The following is a 25677-nucleotide window of genomic DNA, read 5'->3' on the forward strand; positions in this document are numbered from 1 at the left end:
CATGCAGCATTGATGAAGAATAAAAATATTCATCTGATTAAGCATGTACAAGATGAGATGAAATTGAAACCTAGTTATCAATAATGATGAATCTTGAGATATTTTAATGAAGAAAGGTAGTTATTACCAAAACAGTGAAACAGCATTTACAAATTCATTGTAAAAGTAGCAGTGTAATTTCTGATTCTTCTTTGATGTAACATCTGCTCTACAAGTAACATCTGAGTGAAATCTTATGGAGATGTAAATACTATCCCTCCAAATATCATTATATGGATTGAGAAATGCATTTTTTTACTACAAAAACTCTTTCAGTAATGATACCATTTCTATTTAATTACTCTGAAAAGAGGTATTATATACCAATCCTGTATAAAATCATTTTATGGCGTGTTGTCTTTATTTAGGGGAATTGTTCATTTTTTTAATCATTGAAAAGCTATTTGATACTGCCTCAACTCAACTCAAGGGAGAGATCTTGAAATGCAACAGAAAAAAAATTGTTTGTGCAGATTCCTTAAGTTAGCTTCCCCAAACTATGCCACACCTGTAAAATAATTGATTTAGCAAGGACAAAAGTTCTAGATTTCCCCATTCTGCTTTCATAAACACAGGTGTCACACTTTCTTACACGTCTACGTTTTAGACAACTACTTGTGAAATCTTGCATAATTAAATGGTATCTGTAATCATGAATTAGTACTCTAAAAACTGTGCCTGAGCATGTATGGAAATAAGGAAAAAAAAAGACTTCTTTGTGTTCTTTAAAGATCAGCTGGAACAGATGATGATATATCAAGAAAGCCAATACAAAAGCAGTTATCATTTTCTATACCATAAAAATATTGTCAGCTTAATACAGCATATATTTAAGAAATATTTTTATATGATTTGTGTCTACTTCTAACTTCCATCAATGAGAGTATGTTGTGCAAAATAAAATAAAATAATTTTTCTGACCTGTAATATGATGCACCTTTTTACCTCATGAACATATTTCTAACCTCAATGTAAGGTTGAGGAATCATATCCTGTTGGAGAAGTTAAACAGAGTTTATGCCAGCCTGACCATTCTCTACCTGTCTGGATTTCAACTGCCATTATTCTGAAAGAACTGAAGGACACAAATATACTGGTGGGGAGGTGTGGAGTGCTGGCTCCCCACCAGTATTTATAGAGAGACGGCAGCTCCGACCACACTTTGCTTGCACAAGCAGGAAGCCAAAAGCATCAATCAGCCTGAAGATGGCACATGGGACCTTGTTGAAACGTCGCCTAGATACTTTTAACCTTACACAGGAAAAGACCCGAATACGCCAAGACCTACATACCTATACCCGTGAAAACCTACATACATACATGCATTTATTTATTTATTTATTTATTTTCTGAGGTTTTCACGGGTGTTTGTATGTAGGTCTTTGGTTATTCGGGTTTTCTCCCACGTAAAATTGGAAGTGTCTTGGTGACATTTCGACGAAGTCTCATTCAAAGCACGAAGCTGTAAACACCAGCCTGAAGATGACGAATGAGACTTCATTGAAACGTCGCCAAGACACTTCCAATTTAACGTGGGAGAAAACCCGAATAACCAAAGACCTACATACATATATGTGTGTGTGTGTGTGTGTGTGTATGTATATGAAATTGGTATATTTCCAATTCTTATATATTAAGATATATATATCTTAAAAATCTATTATTTTTTCCCTCTTTTTTATTAGCCATTATAATTACACCTTTGGGGAGCATTTGTTTTTTATCCTTGCAAATCTTTTCAATATTATTTATTTTTCATGTCAAGAATGCCTATAACAGATTTCTTGGGGACTATTTTTCAAGGAACAATAAAATTCAATTAGCAAGACATCCTAACTTATCCCATCAACATATTGGCACCTTCTCCCCCTGTAGCATCTTCAGATATCTGAAGGTCTTCAAGCATTTCAGTGAGACTGATTTGGGGAATGCTCTCATCATCTATTTCATTCTCCACTGGTATCACTGGATCTAAAATATAAGAACATAGCATATAGTCTACAAAGAAATTATTACAGGATCAAACACCAGGACTCTCTGCACGATATAGAATATTACAATCTAAAAGATTGGTAACTTGTGTATTTCTACAAGGTTTTATTTTATTTTATAAAATAAAAATACTGTGCTATCTTTGCATTATCTATCATATAAATGTTTATGAAGAGAACCCATAAAATAAACTAACCAATGGTAAATTCTCACAAAGCCTTGTTGCCAAATTTATTATAAAACAAAGGACATAATCTTAGAAATGGATATGTGTATAATAATATGTGTTTGTAATTTGCTCTCTGTGGACGCCCATGTCTGGAGAAACCCATGAGAGAAACCCAGGAGCCAATGTATCCTTATTGCTGTTATAATCTATGAGTTAATCCTAGCGTCTGGTGACTGCAGAGACAAGTATTTGAAGGTTTTTTTGCCAATATTTTCAGAAGTGGTTTGCCAGTTCCTTCTTTCTAGGACTGAGTGACAGCCCAAAGTCACCCAGCTGACTTTCACGCCTAAAAGAGATTAGAACTCTTCAGTATTCCAGACTCTAATACAGCCTCTTTAACAACTATGTCAAATTAATTATTTTAATCCTCAGACAGTTTAAAAAATGTTGGCAGATCAAATAGAGGTAGGCAAATCACCAATAATCAAACATGTCTTAGCAATAAAGCTAATTTAAGAAAAATATTCCACATGAATTGCAGTTTCTATAGATGAAATATTCTCTAATGTTGCAGTGTTCAAGAAGAATGAAATGATTTCAGGTGGGAAACTTACTTTTATAAATATTGACATTTTTTCTAATTGTTTCATCTTCTTCTAGATCTTCTAAGAAGTCTTGGTATTGTCTGTAAAAAATATCACATTGGAAATAAACATTTTTTTTCACTCGGAACAATTTTTAGATTAATAACATGCACATGCAAATAACATGAAGAAAACCAAATATTTGGCTCAAAGGCATGTTCTATAACTGTTACAAATATATTAAATTCCTGTTCCATATGAACCTATTCTATGTATATGGTGTTCAGAGAAAAACCAGTTTCAAAAATTGGGCAGGAAAACCAAACACGATGTTGGTGATTTTCAGTGTTTAACTTAGTTACATCCATCAGCTCTTAAATCGAGTTTATATACATGCTAGTTTACACTACACTAAGCCACAATTTGTTTCAACAGTGGCTTTATACTAAACTACAATTGGCTAATAATAACTGGTGAATTAGGAATGGGTACTTTGCAAAATATACTGCTGCATATGAAGCTGCATCTTTGTGTGACTGTTCTGAAAACTTTTTATAGCTCTCTCTGATTCTAGGCATAGAAAAATTTCCTTTGGTAAAGTAATCAAGTGAAAAGGTTACAACACAAGTATAATGATGATTTAATGGTAATGATGATTTAATAGCTGATGAGCTGTAAACCAAGATGATGCAATGAGAATGAGTCAGTTTAAGAGGTTATCACTTTAAGAGGCTGTCTATGTAAGAGAGGCTCTGTGGGGGCAGTCTCTCGTTCCTCATGTTCTATCTCCATTGTAGTTCTCCGTGTATTACTCTCCATGTAGAGTTGAAGATTGATTGATTGCCTGGCTTTGCTTAGCACGTGTATGTATATAGATATGACTTGTAGCTAAACCACTGTTTGAAAGACAAAACCTCTGTATATGGTATTTTGCTCCTGAGTTGTATCAAACTAGCAGTCACACTGCACACTCTGACAACAAGCAAATAAACAAGACAGCCAGAGAAACCCCTAAAAACAGTTGTTACCAATCTTCCAAGATGTTTTCCAAGATGGCGCCACTGAAAACTGCCTCAATGAAATGCTCTCTAATGGTTTCTTTATTTTTAATTATTCTCTGTGACTCACTACTGATTTCTTACTCAAGAGACCATCTGCTAAAAATTAAGCAACACTTCTTTAAAGAGCAGCTTTCTGTGATCTCACCCTACCTGTCTTTATAAACACGGAGGAGATTCTAACACATGGATTACCCAAAAAACCCAAATGGAAGCAGAGAAAGAGAGGTAAAAGGGCAGGGATTTTAAACAGATTAATGAAAAGGAGAAATAAAACTCCTCTGCCTTCAATTTTCCTAACCAACATACGTTCACTTGCTAATAAGATGGATGAAATACTCCTTTTAAACAGATACAATTCTGACTTTTACAATTCAGCAGCCCTATGCTTCTCTGAAACCTGGTTAAATGAATCAATTGATGATAGCAGCCTGCATATCCCAGGGTTTCAGATTCAACAATCAGACAGAATTGCAGAAACATCTGGTAAAAAGAAGGGAGGAGGATTATGTTTATATATCAACAACAGCTGGTCTCAGGATATAACTATAATATATAAATTCTGTGATGAAAACTTAAGAGACATTAAATATCAACTGTAAACCACACTATTCGCCACATCAATTTTCCTCATTTCTTCTAATTGCTGTTTATGTCCCACCACAAACAAGACATTACGAACTCTAGCTGACCAAATTATTGAGGCTGAAGCCAAATACCCCGATTCACTGGCCATTATTTTGGGAGATCTAAACAAGGCAAACTTAAGGAAAGAGCTACCAAAATACTTCCATCATGTCAATTGTCCCACTAGAGGCAAGAATACTTTAGACCATTGCTACACAATACTAAAAGTTGCTTATCGGTCCTTACCACAAGCAGCTGTGGGACACTCTGATCATTTCATGATTCACTTTGTACCTGCTTACAGGCAAAGACTTAAAACCACAAAACCAACAGTTAAATCAGTGAGAATCTGGACGGAGAAGGCAAAATTAAAGCTACAGGCCTGCCTTGACTGCACTGATTGGAATCTTTTTGAAAGTACCTTTGCAGACTTAGATGAACTCACAGAGACTGTAACATCATATGTCAACATCATATGTCAACTTCCCACCAGGAACTTGCAAATATATAGTAACAACAAACCTTGGTTCACAGCTAAACTTAAGCAGCTATGTCATTCCAAAGAGGAAGCCTACAGAAAAGGTGATAAAATGCTGTACAATCAGGCCATAAATGTATTAACAAGGGAGATCAGAGCAGCAAAAAGAAGCTACTCTGAAAAGCTAAAGAATCAGTTCTCAACAAATGAACCAGCAAACATGTGGAAAACACTTAAAAATATCACCAGCTATGAAAAACCTCCTTCCCAGGCTGAAGGAAATCAGCAACTGGCAGATGACCTGAACGTGTTTTACTGCAGGTTTGAAAGGAAACTACAGCCATCTATCTCCATAATCCCCATCTCAGAAACACCAACAACAGCCAAGCATCCTACAACTGATCCCATCCCATTGGGTTCACAACCCCTAGTGATCCAGAAAAGGAAGTGCAAGATCTATTTCACAGACAAAAGCCAGGAAAAGCTGTAGGCCCAGACAAGATAACTCCTTTTTGCTTAAAAGTCTGTGTTGACCAATTGGCCCCCATCTTCACCCATTTCTTCAATAAATCACTAGAGATGTGCTATGTTCCTTCTTGCTTCAAATGCTCTACTATCATCCAGTGCCAAAGAAGCCCACCATAAAGGAACTGAATGACTACAGACCAGTTGCTCTAACATCTGTAGTCATGAAAACCTTTGAAAGGCTAGTGCTGTCCCACTTAAAAACTATTGCGGATTCACTGTTAGATCCCTTGCAATTTGCATACCGAGCAAATAGATCAACAGATAATGCTGTTAATATGGCTCTGCACTACATCCTACAACATCTTGAATCTCCAAAGACCTACACAAGGGTCCTCTTTATAGACTTTAGTTCAGCATTCAATACTATCATTCCAGACACTCTTCTAAGCTAAACCAGTAAGTGGATCATAAGCTTCCTAACGAATAGGAAGCAGCAGGTGAAGCTAAGCAGAATCACATCAGATACCTGTACAATTAGCACAGGCCCCCACCAAGGCTGTGTGCTCTCTCCATTTCTCTTCTCTCTGTATACCAATGACTGCATCTGTAACAATCCATCTGTTAAACTACTGAAGTTTGCAGATGACACAACAGTGATCGGTCTCATTCGAGACAATGATGAATCTGCATACAGACGGGACGTTGAACAACTAGCCTTGTGGTGCGACTGGAACAATCTGGAACTGAACACAATCAAAACCATAGGTGGTAGTCTTTAGGAGAAATCCTTCCATACTTCCACCTCTTACAATACTAGACAACACAGTATGAACAGTAGAGACTTTCAAATTTCTAAGTTCTACCATATCACAAGATCTAAAATGGATAGCTAACATCAAAAACATCATCAAAAAAGCACAACAAAGAATGTTCTTTCTGCACAAACTGCCCAAGGAGCTGCTGATACAGTTCTACAGAGGAATTACTGAGTCTGTCATCTGCACCTCTGTAATTGTCTGATTTGGTTCTGCAACCCAACAAGACAGACACAGACTTCAGAGGATAATTAGAACTGCAGAAAAAATAATTGCTACCAACCTGCCTTCCATTAAGGATCTATATACTGCATGAGTCAAAAAGAGGGCTGTGAAATTATTTACACAGCCTGGACATAAACTGTTTTAACTCCTACCCTCAAAATGACTCTACAGAGCACTGCACACCAGAACAAAAAGACACAAGAACAATTTCTTCCCGAACGCTATCACTCTGCTAAACAAATAATTCCCTCAACACTGTCAAACTATTTACTAAATCTGCACTACTATTAATCTTCTCATCGTTCCCATCTCCTTCCATTTATGACTGTATGACTGTAACTTCGTTGCTTGTATCCTTACAATTGATATTGTTTCCTGATTGCTTATTTGTACCCTATGACTATCATTAAGTGTTGTACCTTAGAATTCTTGATGAACTTATCTTTTCTTTTATGTACACTGAGAGCATATGCACAAAGACAAATTCCTTGTGTGTCCAATCACACTTGGCCAATTAAAAAAAATTCTATTCTATTCTATTCAAAGGCTAGAGTTACTTTAATACGTTCAGGAGTGCTTTGTGTCAATCCTTTGCAAAGGGCTTTGCTTCTACCAATGTGCTTTGCAGGGTGCTCTTTTCAAAAATTTTGCTTACTGACTAGATCAATTTATTTCTGAGTAAAAATAATTGAATGTATGATAAGCTAAGCAAAAACCAGGCAACCTAAGTTCAACATACAAATTCAATCAAAATGGAATCAAGAGATAGGACAGAGGTGAATAAGTTCTTTCCTGGCATTTGTGTTTTTGCTGCTCTAACTTTGAAAAAAAACAGCACAAGATTCCTAGATTTTCCCATTTTATGCAATTGTAGCTCAAATACATTAACTTAAATTTTTATATTCTTTAAACTTTGTGAGACTTCATTTATAAATACATATATCATGTAGATAGTTCTCACACAGATCTTCTGCAAGCAACTTAAACTGGAAGCACAAGTTTTTTTTAATTTGCATTTATATCCCACCCTTCTCTGAAGACTCAGGGCGGCTTACACTATGTTAAGTAAGCAGATTAAGATGGTAAAATAAGAACGAAGCATAAAAAAGGAGGTTAAAAGAATTAATAACCTTTCATCATCGGTATCCATGTTATCTCGGTCTCTTTGTAATTCTTTCAGTTTCCAATTTCTGCGACGTTGACGCTTGGTGCGATCGTAACTTTTTTTAATCAAAATCTATGAATGGAGCAGGGGAAAAAAACAAGCCCTAGATCAATACAGTCTACAGAATAATATTGAGATCTCCTGGAAATCCATGCTTTTATTAAATAGTACATTTTAAAATAATTTGACTAAAACTATTATTAGAATTGACACTTTGGTTCTTTGCAGTGCAAAATGCAAAGCCAATTGTTTATCAAAAGCAGATGTGACAGGTAGTAGCAAGCTTGTTAAACCTATGTCTACACAAGTCTATTCTATACCCTTAATTCTGGAAAAAAGAAATGACTTAAAGTATAAACAAGGAGACAATGGAGTGCATTAAAAGCATTTAAAAAATAAACCAGAAGTGGGAACTTTAAAAATTACCCTTTGGAAACGACTATTCAAGATGTCTTAATCTAAGCTTTTTAGGTCATGTGTAACCTTGGGGACTCATATGCTTTCTCTTATACAACAAGGATATACTTGAAAGAGAAAGTATTGGACCAATTTTAATTGTAAATTAAATTAAATTTTAATGCGATTTTTTCATACAAACATGTAAAATTCACAGGCACTTCAGAGAGACAGAATGATCATGTTTCAGATGTGGAGAAATAAAAATAGATATAGTGCTTGTTAGAGAACTGGGGCACAAAAGAAAAACAAATATAATGTCTAAATCTAAGATAAAATAACATGAAACAAAATTAATTTCTTATGCTACCAACATATATAGGAAATAAAGACAAGTCAGAATTCTTGGTGTGGATTAAGATGTATTTTATATATACAATAAATTTTAGAATTCCTAGCCTATATGGGATTCTGTGCACTATAATACAACAGAACATATATTATTTTAATATGATTTTAGTATGTTTGTACTGTTTTTAAATTTAAGTTGCCTAGAGACAGTATTGTAAGACATGTGGCTATATAAATAGAACAGAATAAATCAATTAATTTAATAAGAGGCAAAACAAAACTAAAACTGTCAAATTTGAGACTGGAATCTTAAGCCATAATCTATGAATGTTTAATCTATGAATGTTTTTAATTTTAAGAAATAAATTGTTTAAAGAAAAAAAAATCAAAACCATACCACATCAGGAACACTATGGGGATTCATCTTATTTGCATATTCATCATTCAGATTACAATTAACCAAATCAAAGCTAGAAAACAAAAATATGAAAAACATGTATTAATTATATATTATTCTATAAATCTTAACAAAAATATTATTTCCATAACATTACTATAGAGTAGAATGGAGACCATTCACAACAGGATTAATTATCATTGAAAATTTTCATGAAAAATTCAAAATGTGTCATTATGCAAATAATCAGAATATTAACAAGAGGGGAGACTTGACAGAATCTGTATCTGTGAGTTTTCCAAAACATATAAAAATATTGAATCCCAATGTGCTTTGATCCAAGACTTTAGAGACCCATAAAGCTTTCTTTCGCTTTCTTTCTAGAAGCAAATGCAATTTCTAGCTGCAGCAAGAAAGGAGACATGTTTTAATGTAGGCTGTAGACATTGGAGCCCAAATGTGAACTAGCAAAAGGAATCTTGTATAAAAGAGCATTGTAATGTTTTCTATCTTTTACCAATAAGCATTCAATCGGGCACAATGGGAAAAACTGACTGGAATCCTTGCATAATTTGGCCACCCAATAACTTTTTTTTCAACTCTTCCCTCTCCCATTTAATTTTATCATGTGTATCAACCATAACATTGTATGTGCAGAGAAAGATGCAGAATATTACAAACCCCAATACAAGATCTCCAGGATTCAGAAGATGCCCCAAGTGAGTACGGCAGAAATACTGATGGTCTGTATTCAATTCTGATGTTTTCTGAACCCAGGCTTCCGCAAGGATATGCTTAGAAATTTCAAAATAAAAGTACATACATTAAAAGTAGCTCATTAACCGAAGCAAAACAATTACAAATTACTTTCTAGCCATATGATTCAATCTGTCTAAGCTACATTTAGTATTTTCACATGTAGATTTTCAAACAATACACATATGTTTGATGTTCATCATCCATTTAGCAATTGCTGCTGTACACATGAAATCCACTATATGCTGAGTGTACTTTCACATGTGGCTTTTCAAATAATATAACAAGGTCATTTTGTACAGTGAATTGTATATTAGGAATACTAAATCATGGGTCTTATTTAGCTTGACGCTGATCTGCAAACTAAAGTAATAAAATAACCACAATGCATATATGATTAACTTGTACATCCCAAAGTAAAGATTTGTTCGATCGTTAATAATCCAAGATGAACCCGATATGCTCGAGAAATCTGCGTTGTGGTTTTAACCCACAGGAAGTGAAGCCAAAACTTTTCCTTTTACAACTGGTAGTTCTCTGGGCAAACTTGGGAAAGATATGCTCTCTTGGCAGAACCTTGGGAAAGGGAGGGCAAGTGTTTTTTCCTAGAGCTATAGTGGCGCAATGGTTAGAATGCAGTACTGCAGGCTATTTCTGCTGATCACCAGCTGCCTGCAGTTTGGCAGTTCGAGTCTCACCAGCTCAAGGTTGATGCAGCCTTCCATCCTTCCGAGGTCGGTAAAATGAGGATCTAGATTGTTGGGGGCAATATGCTGACTCTGTAAACTGCTTAGAGAGGGCTGTAAAGCACTGCGAATCAGTTATATAAGTCTTAGTGCTATTGCTATTTCAGCACAAAGCTAGCTCTATCACTCCAGGAATTAGGCAAAAAGGGGCATTTTAGTGGTTGCTGAAGCTTTAGCATATCATTTTTTCCCTGGCCTTTGGCTTCCTGGGCATTCTGCCCTTCTTTTCTGTGGGTGGGGCTGCTTTATACTACGGTGCGCCCTTGGAACCTCCTGGCTGTTTGGACCTTCCTGCAGGATAGCTGCTTTTTCCCTGCTGTGGACGTTTCCTAGCATTCAGTCCTTTATTAGGGGGCCTGCTTCATCTGCTTCCCATATCCCTGAGGCAGTGTTGTGCTTGTTATTTGGGTCTCTCTCCACTTAATGACCCGTGATTTCATTTAATGACTATAAGGAGAATTGCCAGGATTGTAGTTGTTGAGTAAAGTTCTCCTGTAATGTATCACTTAATGATTGCTTCGTTCTTGTGGTCCTAACTGTGGTAATTAAGCAAGAAATACCTGTACTTACGTCCAGAATGTTATTCTTCAGTATAAACTTGCTTAAGTTAGACAAGAACAATTATAGTAATTTACAGCATGTCCCTTTTTAAGACTAATTGTATCATTTATTGTCATGACATCATTGAAAATAAAGTGTTTTCCTATATTTTTAAAGAAAGCAAGGAAACATAATTTCATAAATGCAAAGATTGTGGTACAAGTTGTTTTCCTAAATAAAAGTATTCTAATCACACTCCTAAATTATAAAATCCAAAATTTTTCATAATTTCAATCTTCTGAGTAACTCATCTGATCTTATTCATGATTAATTGCAAAATACTCTTCATTTTAAAGGATTTACCCTAAGTATAGTATGACAAATTTTGGATCCATCCTTTAAAAAAGCAAAAAAGTTTATAGGGATAATCCTGAGCATAACTCTGTGGATGAAATTATGGTCTTCATGGCAGTGTTACTCCACCTGCTGAATTTAATCCAAATTAAGTATGCCATAGATTAATATCTATTATTTCCTTGTTTGTGTTGTTTTTCTAGTTTTTAATATTTTTACAGTTAATGATAGCAGTTTTACTTAATTATTTTTAGTTTGGTTGTATGCTATCCAAAGTGACTTTTGGTGAGATAACTATATAAATTAATTATATAAAAATAAACAATATTTAAATCATTCTGAAGAAACAAGGACTTCATTGGAACTATCATACTTATATGCAATATACCTGCAAAGTGAAACAATGTTAATCAGGAATCAAGATTTACTCAAGCTTCTAGCAGAGAACCAAACAAATATGCTTACCTTATTAGATTTCATGCCTGCACCAGCATTTTGCTTCTGTTCATAGGCCCTACTGATATCCATTACAATAAATTCTTCTAACTGCTTTGGATGAAACAAGCTATTAAAAGGATGGCGCCAATAAGTATTTCCATCTATTTCTGCAACTGAAAAAGCAAAAGAAGAAAATAGGAACCAGATCAGATATTTATGAATCATTTCTGGATATACATGCTGATATGGTGTTCTGGTTAGTAACCTGATGTTAGTGAAGTAGTTTGTAGGCTTTGAATGGGGAAATAGAATGGACAAATTACGGAGGAATCACAAGAAAGTATTATTTCTACTTAACTTCTGTCTTGGAAACCTACGACTCTAGTTGCTAAGGGTAAATATGATGTCCAAATTGTTCATTCACAGCTTAGTTGTAGATGAGTAAGTGGATTTACATTTAATACCAAAACATGACTGGATGAATTCATTTCAAGATTTGCCTTTCTGGGTTTTGGGTCCTTTTGATGTCAAGAGGAAAACTCTTGTGAAGAATCTTGAATGACACCATGCCTATGTTCAGAATCTAAGAATCTGTTTTAATATAGCTATAAGGTGGTATCTAGTTAGCAGGTTTTCATTTATTAAATTACTTTATTATCAATTTACAGTTTTAAACTTTTGAAAAACGTGTTTTTAATTTTTTATATTTTCCTTTAAAAATTTATTTAGTTTCCTTGAATCCTAAATCATGAAAACAATATACGCATGTCAAAGATACACGTATTTTCAAACCTTAAAAATAGTTCAGTTTTTTTAAAAGGCTTTAGGACTGTATTTAAATGAAGATTCATGCCAAGTGTTTATTATTGCTATTAGAGTTTATAGAGAAAATATCAACAAACTTACTTTGAAGAGTACTTGGATCAATGATGTGAATGGCACTGGTTACCCGGATACAAATGCAAATCTGGCTCATATTACCAAGGCTTTGAGCCAGTTTTGGTGATAAACACACAACATTGTCCTGCAAATGAAGAACAGAAACAACAAATGGTATTTCAATTTTGCTATCTTAAACTGTTTTAATAAAATATTATAGTCCTGAAAGACATCTGGAGATCAGAAAGCTACACCGATATGTTTCCGGGTATTAAAGAATGATAGACAAAGAATTAATTAATATCAGTTCATTAATGCTAAATGGAGATTTAAATAGTATTAAAATAGATTTGTTTATATTAACTTATTAATCACTGCCTGCTAAGTTGATCAAGTATGTACATACACATCTCTCTCTCTATATATATATAATTTTTAAATTTTATATATTTGCTGCTACCGACTATATAGTTGGAAGAACATTCAACTGAATTCAATTGCGCTTACTTAGTAGTATCAAATACTGTACATACAAATACTGTACTGACATTAAGATGTAAGCCAGGAATGAAAAAAAATATATCTGAACTGGTAGAACACAGGTCCCATCATCTCACTCCTAGTTAATGTAGTCTGACTGAAATTAAACGGGAATCTTAGAAGAGCACAGATTATCCATCTCTGATAAATGCAAATAATTAATGCTTTTACAGGGACCCCCATATTCAGAGACCATTGGATAGCTCAGTTCTTTTTCTCTCATAGTGAATAATATCTAATATATGCTTCCCAATGTTGCTTAAAGCCACCAAGGTCACTTGAGAGTGAATTAAGTGACATATAAATGAAATAAATAAATACATGTGCAAGAATAAAATACAATCTCTAAGGAACATCCCACTCCAGGCAAAAAGGATGTGTAGTTTTTCAGTGCCTAATCCACAAAGATAGAAAATACCTTGCATACTGGAACAATCTCAACAGAGAAAGTGCTTTTGTAATTATATGTATTGCTGTGAATGTCATGAGAAATCAAACGCTGTGATGATTTAATTCTGAAATTAAAAAAAATGACAAACTCATATCAGAGCAAATAAAGCTATAGGTATAATTCATTTTAAAAAAAATACACCATGGTTTTCTGAACAAATCATGGTGGGCTGGCTTGTAGACAAAGCCCAGCCATAATGAGCAGATCCCCATAAATTAACAACAAACAAATCATATTTTGGATTAGATTTATAGATGAGTTAGATTTCACAATAAAAATCCCTCCCTCCCCACCCTATAAAATAAGGTAAGGCCCATTCACAATTACAAATATAAATCTTGGCTGTATTCCTTGAATCACTTCTAGTTTGTAGAAGTGAAAATTGAAAGAGGACATTTAAAAAGAATCAACATTCTCCAAAGATATAAACTATCATCTCCACAATGGTTAATACTTGAACAATTCCGACTGTTAAATATTCATTAAAAAGTAAAACTGCAAGGATCTCATTCTAATAGTAATTTTCAGAGTATAAGCTTTCCATCTTTTCAAAAGATAGAAGAAAAGCTTGAAAGATAAAATGCAAGAACGTGTATTGGATTTTGCTTCCATGATATGAAAGTATAACTTTATTTATTAAATTTATATGTCACTTGTAAGGTGACTCTCTCAATGTCTTATCTTGAAAGGAGAAGCCTTCTTCCAATTACATTTTACGGTTCTTGTTCGGGAGATTGTCAGATCTGGTGTTTCACTCTATTTCTATTCTCATTATTGGAATTGTAATACGTAAATCTTCATATACAGTATCAGGCAAAAAAGACTGTACTTGAATATGAGTATGTCTGCTATTGCTTATTAATGATGATCTCAAGTACATCAGAAACTAAACCAAGTGCATGGACTTTTGTCCCCAAAAGTTTCACAACTTGGGGTTTGTCTAACTTTTTTCAATGTGTATAATGCCTTAAACAGCTATGCAATTTGACAATTTAAAGAACAAAGACTTACCTACAAGGTACAGTACACTGAAGAAAGTCCACCATTTTCTGAGCATGCTGTTTGGAAGCAAAATAGAAATCCAGACCATCTGTAGGTACGTAAATGAAATTGAAATGAAGACTTATTTTATAAGGAATCTTATCTTCCTGGATTTTCGTGAAAAGCTGTTTTGATATTTTCATAGACTAACGTAAGTTGACTTCTTTATATAAACCTGTTAAGAAAATGTTAATTCTACCCCAAAAATAGTTAGGCAGCAATGTAAATTTATTTATTTAACAAACAAATAATAATCCTCAACTGACTTTCCTGTATGATCCAGTTTCTTTAAAAAGTAAGCATCCTATTTTTGAGTACTAGTAACTCATGCTATCAGTATTGAGACTCCAATCAGGAGCCTCTGGTGGCTCAACAGACTAATGCAGTCTGTTATTAACAGCAGCTGCTTGCAATTACTGCAGGTTCAAGTCCCACCAGGCCCAAGGTTGACACAGCCTTCCATCCTTTATAAGGTAGGTAAAATGAGGACCCAGATTGTTGGGGGCAATAAGTTGACTTTGTATATAATATACAAATGGATGAAGACTATTGCTTGACATAGTGTAAGCCGCCCTGAGTTTTCGGAGAAGGGCGGGATATAAATGCAAATAAAAAAAAAATATCACTCAGGCACAAAGAGCTTTACATAAAGAATGTAAAAGCATATTGCTTACCATGAATCTCTTTGATCCGAAGAGTGTTTTGGTGAAGCCTGTGCTTTAAAATTAATTGCTCCAAATAATAGAACGTCTTTTTATGTAGTGTCTATAAACAAAACAAAATTTATACATGGATTGTGTTTATATTCCTGCAAAGGGATTAAGGGCATTAAAAAAAAAGACTATGAGAGCTATTATTTCACTTGAAATCCAATACTCTGTAGCCCATACAAATTACGAAGGCAGGAATAAATATATAGCCCAAAATAAATACATTTTCTACAGAAACCTGAAATCAATTTGTTTATTTACAGCACTTATTTCCACTATTGGTTTGAAAGATTCCCAGAGTTGCTTACTGAGGTAAGGGGGAAAAACAACAACCAAGCAAGAATATTTGTGTTTGAGTGTATGTAGGTAAAGAAAGAGAAATTATATTTCAACACGTCAGATGAAATCCTAGCAGATGAACTGTGTCTTCTGCATTCATTATTAGTGATACAAATTCACATATACACACCTTTTGCCTAACTTGAACCACTGCTTTCCAGAAGTCCTTAGCTTCAACTCGATGGCAGTCTTCACACATTTGTGACTGAACAATATACTCTACTACAAAGATTTGCTGAAGAATTGCACCATTCATTACCTAGGTGAGAACAAGTAAGATTTGCCACCTTGAGTCAACTGGCAATTAGGTGGTTTTACAAACTCGTTGAACAAATAAATTTCTCCTTAAATTTTTTCCTTCTTCAAAACTTATCCGATATGTAGTTTATGGTTGTCATTTTTTAGTTCTGCTGGAAGAAGGCTTTCATAAAGCACAGATAAATGGTGAAATATCTGGAAACCATGTACTACAACAAATAGTTAATTTACCCTACGGAAGAAACAACTTTAGAGAAAATATCTTCAAATGTTAAACAAACTTCACCTATTATAAAGGGTGTTATATAGAAGACAGAGTGGATTTATTTTCACAGAGGACAAGACTAGAAGCAAGGCAATACTTTTCATAGAAGACAAGACTGGATTAAATCTACAAGAGAATACTTTCAGTCCAGACATTAGGAGGAATTTATTGATTCAGCATAACACAATGATGAGTTTTCTTTTGCTAAAATTCTTCAACCAACAGATGATTGGTAATCTGTCAAGAGATACTATAATGGAACCCTGAAGCAGACCTGACCGAAGCCATTTTGGAGCTCCACAATACTATGAGTGGGCATGCTCCCAGGTCTTCTCTTAAATATTAACTGACAGGAACTAGGAAGTGTGTCTTTTCCATCTAAGCTCCTACCCTTCTGTCTCCTAAAGTTTGGCAACCTGAGATAAGATTGGATAATTGCGGATTAGAAGGTTGACTTGGTGCCAGCTTGGTTTTAATCTGGTTTAATATATATGATATTATACATTGTCTTAACTTTTGATTGAGAGTTACCCAGAGTTAGTTAGAAGATGGACAGCGATATAAACATTTTAATTAAACAAATAAATTAGTAAAAAAATAACCAAACAATGTATGATAAAAGATAATATCTTTAGTGATGTATATGCAGATTGAGAATATTTACTCTGTTTGAATTTAAGATTGTGCGGAGGAATCTGGAGATGCTTATAAAATGAATCTACTACAAAGAAAGGATTCCTTAATGTTTTATTGATCATATACTCCAAATCTAAACATGTTTCTTGGGAAATGAGATGTTTTGTAATTTATTTGTTTAGAATAACATTTGTATACTACCCAATTTCAAAATACATTGCAGAACTGTAAGTACAATCTAAGTCCACCATCTACATAAAAAACTAATTGGAACAATTTGGCTTTCAGAGCTTCGTGAATCACAGACAAGATGGACATTCAGTGTACTCCCAGTATGAAGTGACCTAGCTCCTACATACTTAAATTGATATGAAATGGGTATCTTGAGAAGCCTCCTGAGAATCAGTGCACAGTGTGTGCCAGTTCTGGTTAGGAGAGACAATCCTGAATGTATATGCATGCCAAGCCAAGCCATGTATGATTTTAAACGTTAAAAATAGTATTTTGGAAGTTATCAGTATTCATTGCAGCAATTTCAATATACACATCACACAATTAAACTTACTCCCTCAATCAGCAGCCAAGCTGCTGCATCGAGACCCAACTGTACTTCTGAGTTATGTTTAAGGCCAGCCCCTTGGAGGCAGCTTTATAACAGTCCAACCACAAAGGTTATGAAATATACTGTACACTCCAAGAAAATACATTTAGTGCATGTAAATCATTATTAGACATTAACAAGTCATGAGCAAGAACACCCTCAAATTTCCCTAGCTAGTATAACTTGGGTTTTGGATAGGCATATTAATTCTCTCATTTTGGGGGAAAAAATTAAGTTTACTCGCCTCTTTTTGTATAGTCAACTTTACTTTAAGTCTTTTAGAGTGTGGTTCAGTCCATACAAATCCTGCATCAATCAACCGAACCTATTAGGAGAAAACAGCACGATTATCATATGAATGCTCAAAGAGGCAAAACATAACAGAGACGGAAACATATTGACTCAAGTTTAGCTTTTAACTAATGTTACCATGATTAGAAGTACATTAAAAAATAAACTCAGTGCATGTTATAATAACCCAGCTTAAATCATTTGTTTTCAAGTGTGTTGGTATACAATGCCTAGGAATTCTGGATTTTGGAAGTAGCAAAAAGTTGAAAAAAGGCTGAGAGATACTTCTGAGTACTGAATTTTTGTTCAAGAGTGATAGCAGTATCCAACCTTAAATTCATACAAAATTAAAATTCATACAAAAATAAACATATGCATGACTACCTTATTAAGAGAAGCCTTAATTTTTTTAAGGCATAATGAAAGAAGTTCTCTTGATTCCAAGGCACACTGTAGCCAAGCTGCTGGTGGTTGAAGATATCTGAAATATAAAGGGAGGGTGGGGAGGGTGGGAATCAACCAAATCATTTATTTTTAAGGCAACCCCCCTAACCCCAGCAGTCAGTTTTGATAACACAGGTGCATAACATTTTTTATTAAACATAAAAATATGTTTTAAAGTAATGGACATCAGCAGGACTTTTAATATGTAGCAATGACTAATTTTATTAATTTCAGTGGTAATAAAACATAATTTATAGTACAATCTTAAAAACTTTCACTGAATTCACAAAGTTTCTTTTATTTTTTAATTACATTATTTGAATCTAAATCCAACCAGTGATACAATCAACAGGCTTTTCTATCAGCAATATATCCCATTACATATTTGTATTTAAATTCAGAGAGCTTAATTTACTCTGGATGAATATGGTGATAATGAGGAAAATGATTTTTATTTAGTTGATTTGTTTGCCACCCATCTTGCTTTGAAGTGATTCATCATCATACCATATTTCTACTTGGCTTGAGGAAGCAGGACAAAGCTAGGAAATTTGAGAAATGCAAATGTCTAAACACAAAAATTCCAGGCATAAATTAAAGCTAGTTGTATTAAAAATAGGGCCTCTGGTGGCTCAACAGGCTAATGCAGCCTGTTATTAACAGCAACTGCTTGCAATATTGCAGGTTCAAGTCCCACCAGGCCCAAGGTTGACTCAGCCTTCCATCCTTTATAAGGTAGGTAAAATGAGGACCCAGATTGTTGGGGGGCAATAAGTTGACTTTGTATATAGTATACAAAATGGATGAAGACTATTGCCTGACATAGTGTAAGCCGCCCTGAGTCTTTGGAGAAGGGCGGGATATAAATGCAAATAAAAAAACAACAACAAAACAACAACAACAAAAAAACAACAGAGTGGTCCATTCCAGGACCGTATATCCATTTCAGGAAATACATCTTCTACAGCAGAAATAATCTGTGATGTTTTGAAAGCAGTTTCTAATTAGCTAATACCTATACTGACTAACAAATAGAAGCCTGGTGAAAGAGACTTCTGCTGCCCTTTTAAAGATCAAAATGTGCCTAGTATAAGTACACATGTGTTTGTAATTGATGTATGCATAAATATATTCTAAGGTTTTAAAAAATACAATCGTGATTTGAATTCCAAAACGTACAGGTGGTCTTTGCTTTGCAATCGCCTGTTTAATGACTGTTCAAAGTTACAATGATGCTGAAAAAGTAATTTACAACTGGTCTTTGCACTTAACGACCGTCACAGCATACCTGTGGTCATGTGATTGAAACTGGGTGCTTTATAACTGGCAGGCATTTACGACCAGTGCAATATACCTTAGTCACGTGATTGCACATTTCAAACTGGTTTCAACCAAACGAAATCAGTAAATAGCATGTTATAGTCATGTGACATCTTGCTTAATGACTAGTTGTGATTCACTTAATAATGGAAATGGAAGTGAAGTTATAAGCCTATTGCAGTCAAGTGATGTTTTGCTTAGCGGTGGAATTACAGGTCTCAATTGTGGTTGTTCAGTGAGGACTACCTGTTTCAGGAATACTGACAAACGGTGCCAGGTATGTTATGATTCAGCAGGAGTGAAATCCAAAACACACTGGCTGTTTCAGGTTTTCACCAAAAGAAAATCTGTAAGAGTATTATTGGCAATGCTTTCCTCTTCTGCATGTCTGATAAATCAATCTGCTCTCCTATTTACTAGCCCATTTCTTTTTTTCAGCTGCTACCAAATTTGGCTTCAAGCACGGTTATCATTCCAACCAGCCTATTTCCTCCTTTTTCAATATTTCCAATGTCTTCCTCTCTTAACAATCCCTTAGCAACACACGCTATTGTTGCTATCCCTGGTTTTTTTCTGATTCTGAATGAAAATTTCTGGCAGAATATGAGTTTTAGTCTCTTAATCAGATCAAATATGTTTTACCCTAGTAAAGATGAACTAAAAAACTAAATTTTCAACTGGGACCTCCTGAACCTACCTGTTCCATACATAGTAGTTTGTGCACAATATAGCTACTAACATAGCACCATCCGTATCAGAAATGTTTTAGAATCTGAGCTAACAATAAGAATTTCAATAAAAAAAAATACTGCTATTTCATTTCTTGATACAAGATTTTTGGTAATTTAGTAAATTTAATCAGAAGCAAAGGAAAATTAGCTATAATTATTCATTTGCACACAACATTAAACATTAAACAAACCCTATGATTTTCCAGATTCGTTACATGTACTTGTTGGCAAGTGGAACTAAGTGGGAGTGCTTGAGTAGCATATAATAGATTTACAATTTTAATCTAAATTATTTAAAAAACTGGCCTATCATAACATCCAAATATAACTGTTAATTTAAAATCTAGAAAGTAGATGGTACCTTTCACACTGTTTGCAGAAATGAACAGTGACTTGCTTAGGAATTCCCTCAGTGATATCCACTTGAGTTCTTAAACAGTCTACACACATGTTGGCTGGGTTTGGTGGGATTGCAATGCCACATTGGCAACATAAGCTATAACACATAAAATTATCATTAAAATAAAACACTTCATTTCTTTATTAAAAAAAGAAAATAATAAAAAATACATAACTTTGCTTTTTACGTAGTGCCAAGAGTGCTACACTACTCTCAGTACTATGCAATTTTGATTCAGACATTCAAATACCAGGATGGTTTGACTGAAGCCCCAAATCAAATCATATTTCTGAATCAAGACAGAAAGTCCCAACTGAATAAGTGAATCAAATCTGAATCACAAGTGATCAGTACATGCTTACTCAAAAAAGCAATTTTATCATTTTGTTACCATTTTAGTACAAATATAAAAATTTTGGAATACAAGTGCATTTTACATTGATAATAAAATTGAGTACGCAACATAAACATCTATGTATAAATAATGCTATTCCAAGGATTAAATCTGTTGCAGTGTAAATCTCATTTCCAGAATATTTTGTTCCACAAAACTTTATGCCACAGAATTAGTTTCTATTAGTATTAATTTCCAAATGGCTTATGTTCAGAATCATTTAAGAATATACTGTATTTTTCGCACTATAAAACGCTCCGGATTATAAAACTCACATTAGCTTTAGAGAAGGAAAACAAGAAAAAAAAAATCTGCCTCTGCCTCCCAGCCTCCATCTGGTATTCATCTGGCTAGTGTCCTTGCAGCAAACAGAAAACAGCTTGGTCAGCTTCAGCCTGTTATCGCAGCCCCAGCACATGGCTCGTCAGGGCTCCACTCTGTTGTATCCACCACTGGTCAACTGAGCTGAGCTGCTGCCACTGCCGGGGAATGTTGAAGCCTTCACTAATGAGCAGCTGATTGGTGGTTGGATCAGCCTCCGGGAATACCACCAATCAGCTGTTCTAGGCCGTGGGGATCGCCATCGCCACTGCCTATTGCTATCTGTTTGACAGCGAACAAACGGCGACAATTGGCAGTGGTGAATGGACGGTGGCGATCAGTGGTGGCGAACTGCTCCAGTGTTACCCAGCGGCGGCACCCCACCAACCCTTCCCCCACCGCATATTCACTTTTGGAGTGGATGGATGGGGAAGTGCGTCTTATAGTGCGAAAAATACAGTAATCCCTGTTCAAGGGATTCAATTCAAGATAGTAAGAAAAGATATTTAGGATGGAAAACTAAACCATTTATGCAGATACTTGATAGCCCTCATGGGACCGTACCCTCCTACCCAAATCAAAGAATAAAATTAAGGCCTTAAGTCAACATTGACATCTGGTTATTTTATTGATATGTCTTGGGACCAATATAGAGATAAGTTGTCACTTCATTTTTTTCCTTCAATTTTCCAATCTAGCCTACAGACCTGTGATTGCCATTGTCTACTAATAAAATCTATCCAGGTACTGATTTTTGCACTCCTTAAAAATCATTATAACACCCTGATTTAATATTGTCATACAAGCAAGTTTGTCACCTAACAATTTGTTTCAATATGCAATGATAGTCTCGATTATAGTGTTTTTGAATAGGCAATCCCCTGCATACATTTAATCCTAAGATTTCATATTTTCTGTGTGTTTAGTTTGACTATTAAAGTCATGTTACTCACATGTTTCCCTGGTGAAGGGGAGTATATTCTTTCATATATTCCATTTCTTCTTCCACATGTGATTCTCAAAAGATACAAACACTGACACCTAGTGGAAGAAAGTCAGACCTTGGTAAATGGATAATGATGAAGGCTAAATCTGTCACATTCTAAAATTCTTAATGTGGGAAGAAATGTGCTTCAATTTCAGTCAAGATATGGAGATTCAATAATTCCATAAAATACCAAGTGTCAAAAGTAAAATGTAAAAGCAATAATTACGGGGCTGGGGCTCCACACTATTAGAAACTAAATGAAGGAATTGAGTTATAGAACCAAATAGAAACAAACTACCACAATTCAGAAGCAGATATTGCTGCTGGAGAAGAGATGTTGGACACTAGTGTGCTTACAGAAATGGTCGATTTTTATTTTTTATTGCTTAAAACAGCATGTTAGCTTTCTGGTAAATTAGTATTTTTTGAATTTTTCATACTCTGCAGCAGTCATTATATGAATAGCAGTATTTTTTTAAGAACCCTTCAAAATTTATCCATAAAATTTCAAATATGTACTCCATTGCAAAATATTTATAAGAAGCAATCCAGATAGTCCTTGACTTATAACAATTTGTTTAGTGACCATTCAAAATTATAACAACACTGACAAAAAGGAGCTGTGGCTATTTTTCACACTTGCCGCTGTTGCAGCATCCCCATGGTCAGGTGATCAAAATTCAAACTCAACATTGGGCAACCGACTCATGGTGTGATGTCTCCCATGGGTGATGTGATCCCCTTTTGCAAACTTCTGATACGCAAAGCCAACCTTAAGTGCCACATTTGGGTTGTTATTAATTAGGGACTTTTCTTTCTTAGCTCAAGGGCAAAGCAGGCAGTAACAATGCTTCCGAATGTCTAGGCCGAATTTCTCCTATTCTGGGAATAGAGGTTTGGATTTTTGAACTACTGTGTAAGGCAGTGCTTTTGGCCGTTTTAAGATGGGCGGACTTCAGCTCCCAGAATTCCTCAGCTAACATGCTGGGCTGAGAAATTCTGGGAGTTGAAGTCCGCCACTTTAACATGGCCACGGTTGAGGCATATTGCTCTGTCTAAGCATGAAAACGATCCTCCCCAGAGCGGACTCTCGTTACACCCACCCTTCTCTATGCCCTCCTGAGCACAGATCCTGGGTTCAACTCCATCGCTACCTGGGGCTGGCGAAGGAAAAGGGTTCATATATCAGATCATCCCACCCATCTCCAACTGCACGTGGCAGCTTAGCTGTCGCGAGGACGCTAGTCAGCGGCCAGTCTGGCACGAGCGCTCTCGCCATACCTCCCTCCCCTCCCCTCCCCAATCGCGCGTTCCGCTCCAACCTGCAAAGCAACCGCTCTTACCTTCTTGATCTTACCTTACCCTTCCCTGACAAAGGAATACTTCACCCCTTACGCCAAATCCCAAAGAAACGAAGCAACTCTCGCGAGAACGCCAGTTACTCCATTTCCCCCCCCTCTTAAAAAAGGGGAAGTAGAAAGTTAGGTGCCCAGGGAAAGAAATATTCACTTCCGGTTTTCTCCCCCCATCCTTTCTAGGCAGGCAAAACTTTTATCACCCCGTACAGACCTCGTAGAATCTCCGACCTGTTGATTGAGATGCGAAAGTGTCGAGTTTTGTGTGCGGGTTTTTTGTTTTTTTTGAGATTACTTTTACCGAGTTTGAAAGGAAGGCTTGTGGAAAAACAAACACAGGGGCCAAAACCGTTACATAACCAAAAACTATTGACCTCACCCCATTCCTAAGAGGTCTGTAAGGGGCGTGCATAAGAGCACAAACTTGCCTACCGTTCCTGTTCTGCTGTTTCTTTTCATTATATCCAATTAATATAGTTATTACATACTTATGCTCACATTTATTTATTATTTATTTATTTATTATTTAAATTTATAAAAAATAAAAAATACCGCCCAAATAAATAAAGATGAAACAGTTTCTTCACGCAGCTTTTCCTCTTGGTGTCAGTCGATTTCACTTTTGAATAAGTAGCGTTTCTATTAGAAGGCATCCAAGCTCCCTTTCCAGATTCTACTCTACTCTACTCTACTCTACTCTACTCTACTCTCTATTCCCTGTTCCATTGTACAATGCATTGTAGCTGGTTTAACACAATTCATGTTAAATGGTAACAAATGCAAAGTTTTACCGAACCAAAATAATTGCATTCAGCATAATCTAATAACAGCTGATTTGCCATGTTCTGAATCAGTCTATGCTAAAACCATAACCCCCCCTTTTTTTACATCTTTCAGAATTCTGGAGTGAACTCTTGATAGTTTAATCACATAAACTATGATGTCAGTCTAATTAACAATGACAACCAGGAAAGAGAATGTTCTTAATATTCCATTGCTCAGTGATGGAACACTGGTTTTATTTTACAAGTACTTTGCTCCAAAAGTAAAAAGGAAGAATAAAGGCTTCCAATATTGTTGGCTTAATACACCTGGGAAAGCAGTTTGTGTCTGATCCAAAAGAGCTTCATTTCTAGTCCCAGAAGGGACAACTAGAAATATTTGTAGAAGTAGCTATCTGTGAGTATGTTTTAGAGATAAAAGTATTGAAATAAATGTGTGGAGGCTCAGGTTCAAATCCGCTTTTTGTCAGTGCCATTTCTTGTGTGCCGTTTCTTTGGAAAAGAAGAAAAAATAGGAACTGCTTTAAGAGGACTATATGGATGAATAACAAGTTCAGTGACAAACTGAGAAACCAAAATGAGATATACAAGAACTTGGAAGCAAATTAAGAAGGATTATCAAGTATAGTTTAAGCCTTATAGGAATAAAGTTAAAAGTTCACTAGCTCAGTGCAGCTAGTGAAGAATGCAAAGTAAGAGGGGATTTTGGGGGAAGGGGACATGGCATTTTTAAATAAATAGGTTGGGAAATTGTTCATCTGTTGCACAGGGAAGGTGAGGAAATATAATTGGAAATACACCATAATTCGTTCCATAACTTTGGTCGCAACCTGATTTGGCCGTGATTTGAGCCTAATTTTGGAAATTTGGCGCTTACAAAAAAATGGCGCAGAAAGGAAAATCGGCAAAAAAAAAATTGTGAAGTTTTTGGTCAGAACCCAATTTGGTTAGGGTCAGAAGTGTTTGTGACCAGACGGTCTACTGTAAAGAAAAATGAATGGTTTGATACTTTATTTGCACCTATCGACTCTTAGAAAAGGGAATGGGGTCTTATATATTGCAAGAAGTTCAAAACACCATTCAATACTAATAAAGATACACTAAAACCCCACATCACTTTTTTTAATTAATTTGTATCCCAGGACATTCAAATTAACATCTCGGTGTTGAAGGAGGCTGGCTGTCAAGCATGAGTCACAGTGATGCAGCAGCTAAAAATGCAGTTTTTAGCTCTTGATAGAAGCATTGCATCCAGATAATGGGAAATAATTGTTCTACTGTATTTTTGGAATGGGACATGGTGGCTCAGTGGCTAAGATGCTGAACTTGTTGA

At 35.3% G+C, this 25677-nt stretch overlaps 1 protein-coding gene across 3 annotated transcripts; it reads right to left on the reverse strand.

Moving 5' to 3' along the window:
* Nucleotides 1–87: 87 nt before the first annotated feature.
* NMD3 (NMD3 ribosome export adaptor) lies at nucleotides 88–23659 on the reverse strand. 3 transcript variants are annotated; one of them, XM_058189271.1, is made up of 16 exons: nucleotides 23551–23659; nucleotides 22173–22260; nucleotides 20466–20600; nucleotides 17994–18090; nucleotides 17563–17643; nucleotides 15689–15817; nucleotides 15184–15274; nucleotides 14480–14558; nucleotides 13436–13532; nucleotides 12505–12622; nucleotides 11626–11771; nucleotides 9446–9558; nucleotides 8765–8837; nucleotides 7586–7692; nucleotides 2815–2885; nucleotides 88–2010 (listed from the first exon to the last, which is right to left on the reverse strand). In XM_058189271.1, the coding sequence occupies exons 2-16, from the start codon at nucleotides 22214–22216 to the stop codon at nucleotides 1877–1879; spliced, it is 1515 nt and encodes a 504-aa protein (XP_058045254.1). In that variant the 5' UTR covers nucleotides 22217–22260; nucleotides 23551–23659; the 3' UTR covers nucleotides 88–1876. The 3 variants fall into 3 exon arrangements, with proteins under 3 accessions (XP_058045254.1, XP_058045256.1, XP_058045255.1); XM_058189273.1 differs by having other exon boundaries at nucleotides 23570–23636; XM_058189272.1 differs by having other exon boundaries at nucleotides 23565–23629.
* Between the last annotated feature and the right edge of the window lie 2018 nt (nucleotides 23660–25677).

Source organism: Ahaetulla prasina, chromosome 6, assembly GCF_028640845.1.
Source record: "Ahaetulla prasina isolate Xishuangbanna chromosome 6, ASM2864084v1, whole genome shotgun sequence".
NCBI classification, from domain to species: Eukaryota; Metazoa; Chordata; class Lepidosauria; order Squamata; family Colubridae; genus Ahaetulla; species Ahaetulla prasina.